The sequence below is a fragment of the Lygodium microphyllum genome, chromosome 23 (assembly GCF_053477565.2).
Source record: "Lygodium microphyllum isolate KBCC chromosome 23, Lygodium_microphyllum_v1.1.10, whole genome shotgun sequence".
NCBI lineage: Eukaryota > Viridiplantae > Streptophyta > Polypodiopsida > Schizaeales > Lygodiaceae > Lygodium > Lygodium microphyllum.
Genome location: NC_141157.1, coordinates 65,101,119 through 65,121,323, shown reverse-complemented (window position 1 = coordinate 65,121,323; position 20,205 = coordinate 65,101,119). Strand labels below are relative to the sequence as shown.

General features: G+C 40.0%; 1 protein-coding gene across 1 annotated transcript; it reads left to right on the top strand.

Annotated features, from left to right (window-relative positions):
• Positions 1-1,500: 1,500 nt before the first annotated feature.
• Positions 1,501-13,207, top strand: LOC148016277 (beta-glucuronosyltransferase GlcAT14B-like). The gene is made up of 6 exons (XM_087664790.1): positions 1,501-1,634; positions 1,721-1,898; positions 2,113-3,041; positions 3,129-3,204; positions 3,303-3,418; positions 12,399-13,207. The coding sequence occupies exons 3-6, from the start codon at positions 2,450-2,452 to the stop codon at positions 12,923-12,925; spliced, it is 1,311 nt and encodes a 436-aa protein (XP_087520916.1). The 5' UTR covers positions 1,501-1,634; positions 1,721-1,898; positions 2,113-2,449; the 3' UTR covers positions 12,926-13,207.
• The last annotated feature ends 6,998 nt before the right edge of the window (positions 13,208-20,205 follow it).

Below are 20,205 nucleotides of genomic sequence, written 5' to 3'. Positions count from 1 at the left end.
AAGAAGAAGAAAGAGAAAAAGATGAAGAGGGGGGAAAGAGGAAAGAGAATAGTTTTTTTAAAATTAAACCTTTTTCTTCCCCCCCTTCTCCCCCCTCTCTCTCATGTGTAGGGCCTAAGTTCTCTCTCTCTCTCTCTCTCTCTCTCTCTCAATTGGATTAAACTTTTTAATTTAAACTTTTATTTTAATTAAATATTTTTAAATTTTTTAAATTAAATTTTTTTGGACATAGTTTTTCACACGCTTTGAGAAGGAGATAGAAGAAGAAGAAGGAGAATGATAAAGAAAAGAAAAAGAAGAAAGAGGAAAAGACAAAGAGAGGGGGGAAAGAGAAAAGGGAATATTATTTTTTAAATTAAACCATTTTTGATATAGTTTTTGACTCAGAGAAAGAGACATAGAGGAAATATGTAATTTGAAAGAGAGAGAAAGGGAAAGAGAGGAATGAGAAAAATAGAGAAGAAAAAATATATAGAGAGAAAAAAGAGCGAGAAAAAAACTTGAAATAGAGAGAGAGAGAGAGAGAGAGAGAGAGCAAAAAAGAAAGAAGAGGAGAGAGAGGGAAACATAGAAGAAAGAGAATTATAGAGAGAGGAAATATAAAAGTTAAGAGAGAAAGAGGAAAAGAAAAAAGGAAAAGAGAGGAGAGAGGGGGAGAGAGATAGAGAAGAAAAGGAGAGAGAGAAAAGAAGAAGAAGAAGAAGTTTAAGCACACAACAAAGCTAAGTAGACATAAACATGTTGTGTAAGTAGAATTGGGGCTAGGACACATGTAGGTCAATTGACTTGCACAAGTCGGCACAATTGTCAAATACTTGCATATGTATCGTACCATTTGACTTTTACCCCGGGGAATGAGGGACTTCAGAGAGTAAACATAGTACACTCCAAAAATGAGGACATCACATTGATTGGACGAAGTGAATGCAACATGCCATTCATAGTTGGGACACATTCAGGTTAGTTGACTTGTACAAGTCCACATAGTCAGGTTTTACTCGCACATGTCCCATCCTTGTGAGCTTGTACCCTGTTGGAAAGTGGATTGGACAGGTAATGGCTCCTCCTTTCTCTCACCTTCTGTGATGTATGCCATAGTTTCTCTCTCCTCGTACAATGTTTTTATCTTCTCCTAAACACCTTTACGCTCATTGGTAGTGGATGATAGACATTAGGGGCTCACCCTTACAATAAACCTATGTCCCTTTGCATGCAACTCTCTCTCTTTGTCCCTTTGCATGCAACCTTCTCTTTCTCTTGTGCAAGCTAGCTTTCCTTATTTCTCTCTCCTCTACATAGCCCAATGGTATTGGTTTGAGCTATGGGTTCATCATGGGGTTGTGGCTTGTGCATGACCGCTTAGGGTCGAGTTCATTTGACATCATAAGCAAGTTCATGTACTTAGAGTGTGTCTTGGCTCTTGGTTTCTTTAAGTTGAGATTCTTTCCCAAGAGATAAAAGTTTTGAACAATATAGCAATATGGTGTTCTTTTGGAGTCTTGTCATAGGCATGTTGTCAAGGGGGGCACGTGAACAGAAGCTTAACTTAAGCTAGTCTCTCTGGCTTGTAAATGCTTGTTTCTGAAGCATGCGCATGGGGCAGCTGCGGCTGCCACTCGATTACTTGCTTGCAGGTTCAGACACCCACCACTTCTTTCTGGATTGGACTTATTATCCTTCCTCCGGTGCTTCATTCACTCACAAAATGTATGGGTGACAGAACAGAGGAGCTCCTTCTGCCCATCCCATCAAGATCACCTCCGGTCTATGGCCAGCTCTGCTCTGTTTCTTTTGGAGAAGACAGATTTAGCTCATCGATGGAGTAACACCCCCTCCCCTCCCTTCCCTCGGGTCACTCTACCCGGACAAGACTGGAACCCATGGCTGTTTTTTTCCAGGTGAGGTCTAACCGGCTTTCTTTGTGCTATTCCTGTCCGTCCTCGCACAGAGCAGCCCTCTCTGCAAACCCTAAAGCAACCTTGACCATCCTCCATATTATGTATCCTTCTAATTGTTTTATCTTTTCGTTTGTTCAATTCTTGTTTTGTCAGTATTGATGGCCTGCAAGATGCATTTTCTTCTGCTCAAGTAGCATCTGGTGCTAATTTGCAGGTATCTGCAGCTTCATCTCCTCTATAAGGATCTCAGGGCGACCGACTTGACGTCTATGTAACATCTGCTTGATGTCTATCTAACATCTGCATAGTAGCTCTCCCCCTATGTAGGTGAAGATCGTTTGGGCCCTGCACCATTGCATTAATGCCGTTCTGCATTCTCTGGGACAGTGGAACCCCTCGCCAAGTGCCTGTGTAGCCTAATCTGCGGTTTGTGTGATTGCTTCTGACATTCAGAAAACCACCTTCCTTCATCAAGCTCCGGATACTTGTCGTCCCGTCGTGCAGCCGAAATTTTGATCCCCATCTCCATTCCTCCTGCAGATGCTTTTAACATGAAGAAGACATCACACTTTTCTGTAGGGTGTGCGATGCTTGAACGTAAATGGTTGCGTCCTCTATTCATCACCATCGTTGCTTCTCTTCTTCTTATTCTGGCTGCAATTTTCAAGATTAGCTCGTCCTCTGCCTCCTTCTCCTCCTCAGCTTCATCTTATGGGCAAATGTCTACCGAAATCAACTTCAGCCCAATGAATGAAAGCAACATGTTCTCACAGGCCTCAGCCCCTGACATGCCTATCCCACCAAGATTCGCGTACTTGATATCAGGGACCAAAGGCGATGCTCCAAGCATGAAGAGGCTTTTGTTGGCCGTTTACCATCCCAGGAATCACTACCTGATGCATTTGGACCTTGAAGCACCCAACAGAGACAGGATTGCACTCGCTAAATTTGCAAAGGAGTATGCTGCCTTTAAACAGGCGGGGAATGTGCATGTTGTTGGAAAGGCCAACCTGGTAACGTACAAAGGACCTTCCATGATTGCCTGTACCCTCCATGGAGCAGCCATTCTTCTAAAGTACAGCAAGCATTGGGACTGGTTTATAAATCTAAGTGCCACAGATTATCCCCTTATTACTCAAGATGGTATTGAAAGAGCCCATTTCTCGATTATTACAAGTTCGGCATGGATCTTGCTTATTGAACCTGACATCATATGTTCTTGTTTTTCAGACCTACTTCATGTGTTTTCATACTTGCCCAAGGATCTGAACTTTATTGAACACACCAGTGATCTGGGGTGGAGAGAGTAAGTCATTAAGCAGAGTCTCTGAAGTTTGATCCCATAATCAGAACTTCACACTGGTATAGGTGTTATGTGTCTGAATATGTCTATGGAGGTTGCAGGTTCCAAAGAGCCAAGCCATTGATAATTGACCCAGGGTTGTACATGAGCAAGAAAATGGATGTTTTCTGGGTTACACAGCGCCGATCTCTTCCAAAGTCCTTCAAATTATTTATTGGTATGTATTTATTTGTCTAGTTTGTGGCTTGGAACTGCAACTGACGTGCTTGTTGTGATATAATATCTGTGTGTGAAATAAACTTGCATGTTCTCTGACTGTCAATTACCCTTGTGCAAATCACATGCTCCATACATGAAGAGATTAATATGTGAACTAGTCTTTCAGATTACAGTGTACACGTATGAACTCGCACGCACAAACATGTATGAGTGTGCATTGAGAGTTGAACACTTCCATAGACACTTACTTAAAAGACTGAAATCCACTGGCACGCACCAAAGATATAAAACAAAACTCTACTATAAGGGCTGAGTGAAGACTGATTTTGATCTGATTAGGTGGTCTATATACCTAACCATATGTGATACTAAAGGAAAGAGGGTGCCGGCATCTCAAGTATGAAGGAAGGGATCTCTCCTCCTCCTCATGGGCTCAAACTAATCATGTAGTCTTTGTGAGAATGAGCAACGGAATCACATATTCTGAAACAGAGAGAGGAATGAACAATGAAAGAGAGAACATAAGAAATCGAACAATGAATGACCGGGAAATGGAATCCATAACACAAGACGTGAGATATAATGTTCAAACCACACAAGTGATGGCATGTGTGATGACTGACACCTTTCTCCAAGTGGAGGTAATTTGATATAGCATGAGTGGAGTATATGTAGGCTATAGGACAAGACCCGAGACATATGAGCTAGACCTAAATTAGCTGCCCAATTGCCTATAGGGGTGCCCAATAAGAAGCCTAATGAAGAACCTAGCACCCATTAAATTTACACCATTTACATCCTCTTCCAGATCATGGATGATCAATATAAGATGTACAGTGATGGGGAAAAAGATGCACCACCATATCCCATAACAGAACAATGATTTGCTTGAAACCTATACCACCATAGTATAAACAGTGACAAGTGAATGCTCTTAATAGATGCTCGAAGGACCTGAGTGCACCACAGATTTGAAGGATGAGATGATGATCATGAGAGAACTGAAGGACGAGGGATGAGGGTGAAGTGGACAATGGACAATAGCAGATCTAAAGAAGAAGAGACAAATGACACAGTCAACGAAAAGGAGCAAAGCAGTAAGGTGTAATGTTGTAACACATTGTGAGCTGCTGAAACTACCCTAGGAAGCCCCAGTCTTGAAAGGTGTTTCGAGTCTTGACATAGAAGAAACATTTTCATTTTCTTGTTTTTGTTTCAAGCAAATAAAATGTTATCTCGGACATTTATGCCCTCAATCTGCGCAGAATCAAGCCATTTCCTTTGAGGTAAACTCACTGCCTTTGTCAGCTCTGATGGCCTTCAGCTTCCCTGGTGAGGGTAGACTTGCAACAATAGAAAACAGCACCACAATCCCAAAGACGGCTTCTTGATGCCATGTCAGAAGTGGGTGCAGTGATGGAAGTGTGAGAATTTTCTGTAATAGATGAGACAACGTAAGAGAAGAGTGACAATGCAAAGAAAGAGGATACATTGCAAAGAGAACTTAGAAGAATGCTCGAGAAATAGAATCCATATACCGAGACAAGATAATTGAATACAAAAGTGAGTCACTAGTTGAGTGGGCATTGGCATTGGCTCCCTCTCTCCAATAGGACTTGAAGATATCAAAGTATGCTGATGATGAATGATAGAGGAGAAGAGAGCTTGGCAATAAATAGCCAATAATCAAGGAAAAGTTGGCCAGTTGAAAACGCCCAAAATATGCAGTTGGCCAGATCAGGAATAACTAGTCAGCCACATCCTGGTCAAAATAAATTGGTGCCCAGTGATCAACAATGAAAAAAAATTGCACAGGCCACTTGTATAGACTTAGATTGACGATGAATTGACTAATCTACTAATAGTTCTATGTGTTGTTGAGCATAAAAGTCATAAAGAAGTTGGAAGGATAGTTCATTGTTGTGGTTTCAAGTTGTTTTATGCGGGGGTCCTAGAAGTGAAGCATTATGGTGTGTTGATGATTGTGCATAAGAAACTTCAGTCTGTGTTGATTAAAAGGGATGTATTAGGAAGATTTCTTGTTGTTGAGACGTGTCAGTATGCTTTGCTACCATGCTGAGAAATGGTACAGTTTGTGGGGAGAAACATAGGGTGTACAACAAACACTGTGACAAAGAAAACTCAAAACACAGAAAAAGAATGAAGGATGATGAACATTGAATTGTGCTGAATGAATCATGCTGATCCAATGGAGCGAAGCTTGGAGATGACCTCACTGTCTTGGCTGATCAGGCGACAACACCTAGAAGGGATGTACATGGTGAAGGCAGTGAAACGCAGTCCTTCAGGTAGAGGTGTCAATGGCGAGGAAATGAGTTGCTCTGTAGAGGGTGTACAACAAACACTGTGACAAAGAAAACTCAAAACACAGAAAAAGAATGAAGGATGATGAACATTGAATTGTGCTGAATGAATCATGCTGAAAGCTTGGAGATGACCTCACTGTCTTGGCTGATCAGGCGACAACACCTAGAAGGGATGTACATGGTGATGGCAGTGAAACGCAGGCCTTCAGGTAGAGGTGTCAATGGCGAGGAAATGAGTTGCTCTGTGGAGGGAGCGAAACACAGTCTATGGGTAGTGGAATGTTGAAGTATACCACTGGAAGATGAAGGACAGACTACAGTAGTAGAGGGAGCGAAATACAGTCCTTGGGAGCTGTTAGTGGCAAAGGAGAGCGCCGCTGATGATGTTGATTGCACATATATATCTATCCACTGAAAATGCGGCACAGGGAGGGCTGATAACTTGTTGCAATCTAAAGTATGATGTCACCACCAGTTAGGGAGTATCCACCAGGGCAAAACACAGTTGAAAGCTGATCTTGAGTTCGAATGAGTAGCAGGCTGAGAGATACTGCTGGATAGCCAGGTCAGGCCCTGAACACAGCACAAAGGAGGTTGGAGATGCCTTCAGCTGGTGCAGAAGACCCTAACACAGCAAAATGCAAATCAGGGCAGAATGACACCAGTTTGCCATGATCTGAAAATGAGTTGCTAGCATGTGGATGATGGTTGCCAGTGTGCAGCAGAAGAGGTAGCAGCTTGGCAAGTAGATCTGAAACAAAAATGCAGCCCTGATGATGAAGAGAATAGGGTGCCAAGCTGGGCAGCACACAAGAAACTTCCACGAACTAAGATGTCCTTTGTCTATGAGTGTGGACAGCAATGGAGAGTGCTGAGAGGTGAAGAAGTTGATGAAGAATGACTAGGAGGAGTGAGAATAGATGAGAGATGGATGTGTGTAGTGTGAATGAATGCCCATGCCCTATTTATAGGCACCTAAGTCATTGAACTGTCTAGGATGGTTCCGTGGCTGTCTCGGTGGTGTTGAGAAACTAATAAATGATACAAATAAGGCCTTTTTGGGGTTGTAAATGGGAACTAGAATAGGAATTAATGTAATAGAGTATACTTAATGACTTTGGTTGCTCAGTAAACTCCTCTTTTGACTTGTCAGTTTTCAATATGCAAAGAGTTGCTGGACAATATGAAATTCATCATGCTCCACTTCATGTGCAAAGATTGGATGCTATTGAGAAACTCCTAGCATTGGTGCATTCACTTTTGGTTGATTCTCTGGATGATCAACTCTTGATACCTATGCAATAGCCATATCTCATTAAAGATTTTCAATTGCAATCAATCAATAGGCTAAGATTAGTGCCTTCTCAGAGGGCCCGTGTAGGATAACAATTGCCAGACTCATAAGTTTTATTGTGGCTTGCATGCCTCTTTTGCAAGGGAGTGTGTAGTAAGGTTGCAAATTCTATCCATCAAATTGTTAGTGATTCCCAAGCTATTGTGCAAATGTGAAGGGAATATTTTATGGATCTACTTGGGTTGTAGTTACACATCTTAAATAGAATACATCAGTTTGGTCTATGTTTAATGATTTGATGAAGAATCAAGTCTTACCTAATGTAGCTCTGTGCTTTGATACAAACAGATGCAAGGATGAGGTGATTGATGTTTTGGTACATTTGTCCAAGGATAAAAGCCTTGGGTGGAATGGCCTCAACAATGAATTTTTTGTGAAATTTGCAAATCAACCAGTGGCATCCTTGACCACTATGTGTCAAGAAGTTTGGACAACTTAGAGTATGCCTACCTTGTGGAAAGAGGGTGTTATTAAATTGATTGCAAAGGTGCCTTCACCTTTTGCTCTTAACCATTGGAGATCTATTTCCTCGATGGGCAACATGTATAAGACTTTTACAAAGGTGTTGGCTAATAGGTTGCATCAACATCTTTCTAATATTGTGCATCTTGCTCAATATGGGTTTATCGAGGGGAGAAACATTTTGCATAATATCTTAAATATGCAAATGGAAATGGATTATGCCCAACATGCGAATTAGGAATTAGTAATGATTTAGTTGGACCTAGAGAAAGCATTTGATTATCTTGAATGGTCTTTCCTAGCCCAACTCATGCAAAAGATAGGGTAAGATTCGAGGCAGACATGAAAAGTGTGTTTAAACATGTAGATTTGATTTTCTAGCCATTGAAAGCATTAAATTCAATATCCAATCTCAAGATAAGCGCATGTTAGAGATTAGGATTTATGGACAACAGGTTTATAGGTTTGAATGATCTCATTTTGATAATGAGGGTGCATTGGTTAGGGCAAAACTCCAAGATTGCTTGACAATTAAGGCTAAGGCCTTATTCGGTAAATTGGATCAATTTGGGACTGAGATTTGTGTGAATTTCTCATTGATTGTAGTGTGGCAATAGTGAGACCATGGATGCATTCTTAATGTCATGCTGGTCAACATTGGAGTGATTATAGGTTTGTATACTTGAAGACACACTAGTTTGAGTGTTTGATTGAGACGAATTCAAAGCTTGTTGGTCAAGGTTGGTGAGAGCAATTGAAGACATAGTAGTTGGAGTAGATCTAGTCTGTTAAAGAATGAAGTATGCGAGGAATTAGTAGCAAAAAGAGTATCGATCTCTGTAATAGTTGCATTGATCGCACAAGTAGATTGTAAGTGGTTTATGTAAAGGCTCATCTTGAGTATTTAAGAAATACCGTAAGGGGTGCTCACCTTGAGGGCTAATCTGGTGTCTACTTTGCAAGAGCACTCTAGCTCTTAGGTTCTTTGTGTTGTTTATTTTCTTTACCGAATTGAATTGTGTATGCTGTAAGTTTATGTTCATTGCTTCATAGATGAGATCTATAGTCAGTTTTACTTAATGCAACCTAGACCATGGATTTTGACAAAGGAGTTGTTTCCACATTGGACATTCTTGGTTGCAAGGGATCGGGAGATAAAAATATCATGGATGGGGATCATATGATGGGTGGCTCCACTATCCATGATGTAAACAGGAGAGGATGTGCTTGGTTGGGTAGAGTGGGTCTTTGTGGTTCCCTCATTAAGAGGTAACTTGTGAATGTGGATTAAACTCGTAACCTCTAATGTCTCCATGGAGACGAGGTGGGCCTCATGTCAAGCAAACCAATTAGACATGCCCTCTAGAGTCGAGAATGGTACTAGCTGTGATGGTTGAGCGGTGGCAAGATGGATTTGGCCTTGCCATTGCCCTTGATTTTGGTTACTACCACCTTGCCTCCCCTGTTGGGGGTTATCCAATTGAGGGTTAACACTCATTCTCAAGGTGGCCAGTCTTTTGATAGTGTTGGCAATACTTGTTTTTCTTTGGTACATTTTGCCACTTGGGTTTTAAGAATGACAAGGAGTTTCCTTGTGACTCACTAGCTTGGTTTTGATTGAGTTTTCTTGCCTTGTCGTTGTTGCCCCTTCTGAGAAGAGACAATGAGAGCCCTCTCTAGGGATTATGCAACGTGAAATTGGTTAAGCAGCCAATCATAACGCAACATTCATTTATTTACTTTAGAGTTCTCTCTCTTCTCTATTTGTGTTTTGTGCATCAATGTGCGAGTCTGTGTTTTAGTTGTGGTTGTACTTTTTGTGTTTCCTTAGTGCCTAGCATATCTTCACATGGTATCAGAGCCGGTGCTCTTGTAAAGAGTATTTTGCGGATATTGTGGATGCTTGGTTTTGTGTGAGGTACATGAATGAGATATAATTGATTTATAATATCTCAGACACCTTCTCAAGATCTGGTGATGTCTTATCAGGCTTCTCCATCATTGGAGGCCTTGAGGAGGCATTATGAACTCGGCAAGGAAGATGACATTCCACCTTCACCTTTGCCCTCTTTTTCTTCTCTTGTTTTAGATTTGTGTCTCTTGACAGAGGAGTTTCAAGAGTACTTGCACATTACATATAGTCGAGCTTACACCCCTCCTACCAGCTTTGCGATTCCATTCGGATTGGTTGATTAGGTTGGCTACCTCTTTGATTGCGGAGGACATATGACATTTGGGATGACTGGCGACCCACCATCTTTATCTCAATGAAGCTCAGTGTTAGATTTTTACAACCCTTTAGAGCTATATGAATCAAAATCCTCTCTTTTTTCTCCTTTTGGTGTGCAAGGGATTTTTAGTATATAAACTTCAATCAATAGAGGGGCTTCTCAAAGTAGACATTGTTCATCAAGTATATTGACATCTTTTGTTTCATTTGACCATCCCACTCTCTTTTGATCCACATCTCGATCTCCTCTCTTCTTCATTCCAAAACCTCGGATTACACTTCGTCTCCGCATCGAGCTCACTAGGAGTTGTATTCTTCATCTCTGCTCCTAGCATTTTCTCTTTTTCCACACCATATTCTACTTACCCTCACTTCACTACCTCTTTGCACCATGGTACATAGTTAGAGGGAATGTCACCTTTTAACATTGCGCCTTCCATGTATCCACAAGTGAGCACTTCTTTTCACCCTAGGATGGTTGTAATGGACATCCCTACCCTTAGTTTGATGCCCTAGCTGCTTTGGGGTGGGACACCTTGGGGTAACATCGGGCTTGAAATTTTCTTGCAATCCCTTTTTTGGTTCTTGTTTTGGGCTTGAGAGGGGGTGTTGAACTAAAAATTCATTACATCTTGATTAGCTCTTTAAAAAAGCCCCAAAATAGCAAATTACCAAAACCCATGAGAGCCATTGGTTGTTGGACAGCTTTGCCCTTGAGCATCTTGTACATTATTTCCTTCATTTACAACATTTATCCATTCACTTTAGAGTTCTCTGTCTTCTTTGTTTGTGTTTGTGTTTTTGCATTTTGCGTTTCGGGTTTGAGTTTTGCATTTCACTGTCTGAGTCTTTGTGTTTTAGTCATGGTCGTACTTTTTGTGTCTCCTCAGTGCAAACCCTAGCATATCTTCATAGTTTGATGTCATCTTCCCTTTGTAGTTCATGTTTTTGATGATGGGCTTTTTGATCAAGGGTCTAGGTTTCTTCAGTAAGTACCTAGCTTTGATACCATGTAATGAAATATTGTTGCATTACCTTGTATCTTAATATTCTTGTAAAAGGGCACATGATTGAATGAACAATTCCCCCATGAGAGCATTGGCAAGTGGCACCTTCTTGCACGAGCATGCCCCTTTTTACAATACTCCTTTGCATTTGCATTGTGTGTACGTTGGGCCCTTGGAATGGCTTACAAAAGTAAGCATCCCTTAAAGGTGAAAATCCATGCATTATATAGCATGATTTCCTTTTACCTCATGTAGGGGAGCATTCATAAGCACTCCATTACTCACACTGGATCATGAGAAGCTACCATACTACATTTACCATGTACTCCTATTTTTCTACTTTTTCTATATGTCTATATCGGCATCCTTGATTGTGGTTGTGTATTTTGGGTCTCACTTTTGTACGAACCATAGAGCTAGTTCAAAGAAAAAAAAAATAGACTAAGTTCCATTCACTTGGGAAACGTAAATGAAGATACCCTTGCCTGTACAATCGTGGTTGGTCCTTGGGTAGTCCAGAGTGACACCCTTGTCCCAATGCCTTAGTCTCTTTTGGGTGGGACCTTTTGGTTTAGGGCTGAGCCATCTCTTCACTCTCCTTGATCTCACTTTTTGGGCTTGAGAGGGGCTGTGGAGCTCGCAAAATTTGCATTTCAGATTATCATATTTTTCTGGCTCATTAAACAGCCCTGAAAAGCCATTTTTCCTTTTTTGTATGACACAAGCTTTTCCTAGAACACACTAGAATTTTGTACGACACTCTAGACTTTGACAGTGTTATCTCAGCATTGTTAGGGATTGTTTCCCTGTTGCGAGTTTGCCTTGTTCTATACTGTCTTAAGTTCTCTTTCATAGAGAAGCTGCTAAGTATTTTAAGATACATATGCACAATGCCTGCAATGGATTGAAACAATGGCCTTGCCACAATGCAGCCCTTTGAACAGACATTGTGGATGTCTTTGAGACCTCCATAGAAAGAGAAGAAAGGGCTTATTGCTGCTTGGCTTCATTTTTCACACAGAGTGAATTTGCATATCCAAAGGCAGAGTAAGTTAGCAAACGAGCTCATGCTGTACCTCCTTTTTTGCAACAAAAATGTATTTTACTGGAGAAATGGTACACAAATTTTATAAATGCAAATGTTAGTGAGACAAAAAGCCATAGTTGGCAAGGAATGTAGTTTGTAGGTTGCAAACATCGGGTGGATAATTGACACTGGAAGCAAGTGATGTGTTAATAGATTTCTCTTGTGGCCCTTGCAACATCTGTTTTCCAATAAATCTAAATCGCTCAGTTTTGATTGCATCTATTTATAGACACATTTGAAGAGATTGTCAGTCTCCTCGTGGATGTGGAATAATGGATTTGGCATTTGCACACAATAAAGCTAATATCTATAGGGGATCAAACGTATCTCAACTCAGAATACTTTTTCATAACCTTGTACAGTGACAGAGGTGTCTTCTTACTTTTAGTACATTTCCTTTGCCATAAAGAGTTCTTTTGCATGCTGAACTTGATTCAGAAGGCGCTTTTGTAGTTGACTTCTGTTATTAGTATCTTTAACTCTCTAGCAACCTGCCGTTTTTGTACTTCAGGGTCAGCATGGATGGTTCTGACGAGGAGCTTTATGGAGTTCTGTGTATTGGGCTGGGATAATCTACCTCGGACCTTACTGATGTATTATGCCAATTTTGTGTCCTCCCCGGAAGGTTACTTTCATACAGCAATATGTAACAGCAGAGAGTATCGAAATACAACGGTAAATCATGATTTACATTACATACTCTGGGACTCTCCACCAAAACAGCATCCAATCACACTCAGTGTAGAACATTTTAACAACATGACTGCTAGCGGAGCAGCTTTTGCTAGGAAATTCAAGTCAGATGACCTAGTTCTTGATAAAATAGATAAAGAGCTTTTGGGGAGGAGGAGGGACCAAGTGACACCTGGTGGCTGGTGCATGGGTGGTTCACATAGATGGTCAAATCCTTGCATCCAATATGGTGATCCCAATATACTCAAACCTGGACCTGGGGCTAAAAGATTGGAGGGTTTGGTTTTGGGACAACTCTCTACAGAAATTTTTCGTGCAAGTCAATGCATGATCTATGAAGAATAGGCTGCCATTGCTAGTAGAAACCAGTCAGAGCACCATGGTTCTTCCGGTAATGCACGGCAAGTTCTCACCAGAGTCTGCAAATATTCATCAGGATAATCACACAATCTGTAAATGATTCGAGAATTGGATCAAGAGACTTGAGAGTTCTGCCCACCAACAGCAATGTCCTGCATCAGCTTGGTCGTACAAATCAACACCACCCAGAAATTTTGTTGTACATGTATGTGCTTGCCATTCTTATGGAAGAATTGAGTTGCTGCGCTCCTTACCGTGTGTTTTTTCCATATTGAGAGTTTGCCCCTCTATTGATGCCTGTGTTTTAACTCACTGTGGGTCGGGGGCCGGTAGATTGACAGCCCCCTTTAACCTGACGGATCCCTCCGCCCAATAGATTGACGCTTTCTGGTGCAATTTGAGAAAGCTGACTGGTGGAATTTGAAAATGAATGCCAGAGATTGGTTGAACAGCCTGAAGCAATTTGCCCTTCCTCCGGCCCTCGACTGTCAACTATTTCTTTTGTGAAGGGTCCCCCATTGAGAAGCCATCGATCAAGATAAAAGAAAATTTCCTTGCTTCCTCATACATTTGCGAAGGGTGTTCAATTACAAAATCCTCGAAAGTACACTCAGCCATGTGAATGGATGTGAAAGCATCCTATACAATGCTTTTCTAGGCTGTCCAGTCTAGTATGATCCATCACCCTGATTGACATGTGTCACCTCCATTGGACCACCTTGATCAAGGTAGACAAAGCATATCCACTCAAGGTGGTCATCACATGGGCTGCATCCCCATGTGATTACTTCCATCCAAATGGTAGACGTTCATCCTCAGCCATCACTAACAACTCAGCCCATTGAAATTGACCTTCACCTTGATCGGGTTGCATCAAAACCACACTAGGGAAGCTATGTCAAAAGCATTGTTATTTTCTTCTCGAATCATCTCTACAACATTCTATATCTTAGATTGATTATCCGCATCAATCTGGAACAACCATAGCAAAGAAGCATCATCTTGATTGATTGTATGCTATTCATTGATTGATGTATGCTATGAAGTCTTGTTTGAAAGCGTGAATTCTTCAATTTGAACTATGTTTTCTTGCGCGTTACATTCATGGATTTGAATCTTGAATCATATTGATCTTATTGGTGAACATCCATATAACAATCCATGGAGCATAGACATCGATTCCATAGTCAAATTATCACCTTGATTGCAACTTGAGAGTTTAGATATTGCCTTGATTGACACTTAGCCAAGCAACTCAATTGGACCATAGAGACTTGTCTAACTTAATCTAGTCATTTTGCAACCAAAACAAGCTCTAGAGATCCTATTTTGACTTTGTAGACTCTAGGTGTTAAAAATTTTTGACTTTTAGATCACCACAATTGAGCTTGAAATAGGCCAAACCCATCTCAATAAGATGACTTTTGGCATATGTATCTATATCCTACACTAATATTAGATCACTTAGAGTGTGACTACAACATCAATCAACTCATTCATAAAAGGGAAACTCATTAGACATGGCCAATTTGCCATGTTAGGACCTACTTCAAGAGATAGGTTAGGATTTGCTTCATGGAGATAGGTTAGGATGATCTATTTATGGAGATGTGTCAATACTTAGTTTACAAGAATACACAATAACCTACTTCATGGAGTTCTTTGCATAATCCTACTTGAGTGTTAGAATTCAAAGCCTCATGATTCAAGATACCCTACACTACCTTTAATATTGCCTTACATATTTGGACCACCTAGATGGAGTTTAACTTGAAAGCATGAAACAATCTTTGGATCACACAGAGTGATTTTGAATTTTTGGATGGGCAAGTCTCATGAGGATCCATTTGGAAAGGTGGTTTTGGAATATACACCAAGCATCCAATTGATAAGTCGTTTGAATCTTAGTGGATTGGATTGTGGCTAATATAATCTTGTAACTTCAAACCCCACTAACAGACTCTTTAGCTAGATGTAGGAGACATATTTTCAATCATGTCGATTGGTTTTTGCGACCATGCTGATTCTATAGACCTACATTGTAGAATTGCCTCTAGAGTTTGTATAGGTCGTCCAAATTATATTCTACAGTATCCGTAGTATTGCCTTGCATCATTAAGTCGTACAAACAAATTGTAACCAGTGTGCAAGGGATAGATTTTGGATCACATTGAGTGAATTCACAAACACTTGGGACACTATGAGACAATCTTTTGACCTAGTTCATGAGAAATCCTCCAAAATTTGCACTTCTTATGATTGGAGCATTGATTGTTCCTATGCAAACTAGATTGTATATAATACAAATCCACCATTCAAAAGGAAAAACACCCTTTTGATTGCACTATTGATGAATAGGTTCAATGTAATCCTCCTTTTGTGAAATTAAAAGATGTTGAAGCAAAAGCCGAATCGAAAATAGGGTCTAAACATTTCGTTGATGAATAGGTTCAACGTAATCCTCCTTTTGCTAAATCAAAAGATGTTGAAGCAGAAGTTGAATCAAAAATAGGGTATTAGCCTTCTATTTATGAAGTTATGACACCTAAAGCATCAGTGATTGGAGAGCATCCAATAGATAGAGAGAAAGAAAAAGATATTGTTTAATTTTACTAGAACTTGAAATGGCCAATTTTAGTAAAGGTTACAAGTCTCCTTCCTCTTGTATAAAGAACATCTATCTCTTACTTGCTACTTGTCCATTGGCTTCTGCTACCATTGCTACTATTCCTCCAATCTCAACTAGTCATGTCTACCTCCTATAATTAGGTGATGCTCTTTTTATGATGGGATAGAGATAACAATCGAGATAAGTTGTTGATGTCGACAACCCACTATTGTTATTATCCCTCACTTACGTTTGTGGTTGGTTTGTGTGTATTATACTCATCCCTTATAGTAACTTGTAAACTTGAGCTCAATTGATTAATGTAGTTGTGGCATAATCGTGGATCACGATGGCTAGTTATGGTTGCCATGGCCACTTATGCCACATCTGCTTCGATTAATTGCACCAAGGAGAACCGCTTCTCTCATGATGTTTAGCCTTGTATCTAAGCATTTTTTCATATAATAAAAGCTTTACTATTGTGCATAGGATGACACGAGAGAGAGAGAGAGAGAGAGAGAGAGAGAGAGAGAGAGAGAGAGAGAGAGAGAGAGAGAGAGAGAGAGAGAGAGAGAGAGAGAGAGAGAGAGAGAGAGAGAGAGAGAGAGAGAGAGAGAGAGAGAGAGAGTGTGTGTGTGTGTGTGTGACTCTCTTGATTCAAGGGGTTGAGGAACTATTATCAAAGTAAAATTTTTCAAGAAGATGCCATTATTCCTGCTATGAAGGAACTATTATCAAAGTAAAAGTTTTTAAGAAGATGCCATTATTCATGTTATGATTTTTGTTTCGAATAACACACACACACACACACACACACACACACACACACACACACACACACACACACACACACACACACACACACACACACACACACACACACACACACACACACACACACACACACACACACACACACACATTGTAGCTTAATGAAACATTTGAACTACACACTTTTGATGCTATAATTGAGCTTTCTCCAAGAACAGAGTTGTAAGAGTAATTATAAAAATGTTGTACTAAAGTTGATACTCACAATATCCTCAGAAATATGTTTTTTGGATGGAACTTGTAAAAATTTTGCTAGGAATGAGGTTAAAAATGCAAAATTTGGCTATATTTACTTAGAAAAAAACCATAAATGCCCAATTATAGCTATAAATAAATATTTTAAGGAGACTTTATCACCAGAAATCACCTAGATGGCAACAAAAAGAGGAAGAGCAAAATGTACAACTCCTTGCCTTATACATGCCTTTCGTTCTGAATTCTATATGTATGACTATCATTGAGAACTTTGTGGTATTTTGTAATGGACCCTATTGATGTCTTTTCTAAAGGATGAATTATGCACATAAACTTAGCTAATCATCAATTTATGCCAAGGAAGTTATCCACATAAATAACAAATAAAGTATTTATTTCACTAGCCTATTAAGGAGGGCTAAGTGACCTAACAATGTTTATGGCCATCTTATAAGAGAGGAATTTCATAAACTTTTGGACATTGTGTAAGGTCTTTAAGAGGGCCTATTTATGTTCTCATTGAACAACCAACACATCAAAGTTAGACTAACCATTCATATTTGAATGCTTGAGTGATTTTATCCCATTACACATTCCCATATGGTTTTCAGGTATGCTTTACTACATAGTTTTTCATTCATGCACACCTAGATTTACTCGATTTCTTTCTAGGGAAAATACAAGATGCTACTATGGACAATCATGTTATAATGGTCCATTGGTATGTTGATGTTATTACTTTGAGACCTTGTTATGAAAGAAATAGGTTGTCCTACTTATTATTCTTAGTTTTGCTATGGAGGATCCTTGAATTTAGGAGCGTTAAAACTCTTGAAATTGAATAATGCACATAGTATGGTGGATAAATTTTATACTTGGAAGAGGAACTCAACCTATTTGTTTATTACTTTTGCATAATGTTGGAATGAAATAGGACCATTAAATTATAGTTCCTTTTTGATTTGAAAGATCAATATGCTTTTATTTGATAGGTTTTTCTTGGTAATGTGAATCAATTGCTTAATATCATTGGTGGTCTACCCAAGGTTTGAATGTACACACCCATGAAACTCAACCCACACGCCAATTGTTGAGCTACCACCTCATTTACAAAGTGCAAAGGGCAGGTTTAGTTGAATTGACACTTTCTTCCTTGAATTAGGCATTTCATATCTTGCCATCTTTTATTAATAAAAATAAGCACCCCTTCATGTACTCCCAAAGTTGTTCCCAAAATACACAACATTCTCAAACCATCCCTTGAAGGTCTTTTTTTTTTTGGTTTTTAAAAGTTTTCCTCAAAAGGAACCTATGCATGTTGGTAGAAAGGAACTCCTGGAACACAAGTATAGTTACAAAAGATGGATAGAGATACAATGTTTTGGTGGTACCCCATACCATGATTATAATGGATGATTGCCAACCACCAATGTGTTCTATTTGAAGGACTTCAATGACAATTAAGATTTGGATGGAAGAAATAAAGTTGAAAATGTGTGGGTGAAGATAAGTTAACAATCATGGTAAAGGTAAAGGCATTGCAAGAATACAAAAATCCACATGAAAACACCTATCTTAGGGCCCTTAGCTTACGCACGAACATGTGGGGTTGAACTTGATTAGTTAGATGAGTTAGTTGCTTAGTAGCATAGGAAGTGAATTAGGTTGGTTGGTTTTTTAAAAAGGTTAGACATTTAACTTTATTTAAAATTAAGGGAAACAAACTATAAGTGTAGTAATTTGAGAGGGGGAGGTGACCTATTTAGGCTACTAATTAAACTCCCCCCTATGTGGAGGATATTTAGGCAAAGAGAGAGAGAGAGAGAGAGAGAGAGAGAGAGAGAGAGAGAGAGAGAGAGAGAGAGAGAGAGAGAGAGAGAGAGAGAGAGAGAGAGAGAGAGAGAGAGAGAGAGAGAGAGAGAGAGAGAGAGAGAGAGAGAGAGAGAGAGAGAAGTTTATTATCGTCCACGGAAGGCCAAATTATGACCCATGGGACCTTTCCAGATATACAATGATTCTTCTTCCCCATGGTAGGAAAGGGTAGCTATGGTGAAATAAAAATCTATGTAGCGTGGTTCTCCCGAAAGCGTAACATGCGGGTGATGAGAGTCCCTAACTTCGATATAGGAGTAGTGGTCAGAAATTGGTGAAATGGCCCTTGTAAAGGGATATCAAAGTCAGCCCGCATGTGTGCATATGCTGGGCATGCCATAATCATGTGCTCCTTTGATTCTACACTTTGTAGTCCACACAACTTGCATAACCTCGTCTCTCTTGCCTATCCACTTCGTGCATCTGTCTCGATCAATAAAGTGTGTGATCAAGTTTGAAGTCGTACAATACTCTGTCTAAATACCACTGAGAGCGGGTTGGCTATGTATGGCTACGTGTGTGCCTCTGCCTACATGTAGGATTCCCAACATGAAGGATAGTTATGCATACTGTAATAAGCAAGTTTGCCATTTTCTCCCTTGCTTTGATGTTTTGCTTGATACGCTCGTAAGAGTTCTGATTGAAATGTGTCCATGCATATATCTTCGGATGTCATATCTAGATATCTATCCACTCCCCACCCTTTAAACCATTTTTGCATATCCAGCACCCATCTTGTTGAAAGTACTTTACTTTTACACATTTTCTATAGGCGTGTTCTAGCATCCCATGCCCGTTTGGGGAGTCTACTATCATCCATTTGACGTACTCGGGTGGCATATCTCAGTACTCGGTTCATAGCATGTACCTCAATTGGCCGATAGCCAGTTTCCAAAAGCATAAGTACATATGGTGTGGTGCTTTTGATGCCCAAATGTCTACGAATAAAAGCTTTTTGCAGCTTCTCAATGTCATTCCATGTAGATGAGGAGATGCTCCCCCCCACACTTCCACTCCATATAATACCGTATGTAGAACATATGCATAAAAAATCATGTAGCGTATTTTCCAACATTTAGTATCTGTACGACGACTACAGTCATTTTCAAAGTGATAATACTTGCTTTTTCATGCCGCTAATTGCCGCTCCACACATGTATGCCATTTGTGGTCTGTAGATATCTCAATCCCCAAGTATTTGAAAGTAGATACTACCTCTATAGTCTGTCTCGCATAATGTACTTTTCATGGGGTCTTTGATTGCTTGGTGCGCACATCCATTAGCTTTGTTTTTTATACATTCATAGTCAAATCACTATCTTGATAGAACCGTTCAAGAATCCCCATGAGCTGCTACATACATTCCCCAGTATATGTAAAGAAGACCACATCATCTGCATAAAGCAGGAGCAAGATGACGAACATACCAATAAGCGGGCTTTTGGCTTCCTCTTCATTCATAGCCATGAGAAGTATTTCCTCTAGCTTATCAATGCATAAACCAAATAATGCAGGGGAGAGCGAGTAACCTTGTTTGACTCCCATATTACTCTCAAATACTTGTGACAACTTGCTGCGACCTCTGAGGCAGCAGACCACTTGTTGATATATCTTGTAAATTCCCATGCATAGATCACTTGGGACCCCTAATTCTTGCATTTGTTGCCATAAGCCAACCCTTGGTACGGTGTCAAAATCCTTCTTAAAATCCACAAAATAGCAATACAAGGTTGCTCCCTCAAGCCAACTCTCATCCATA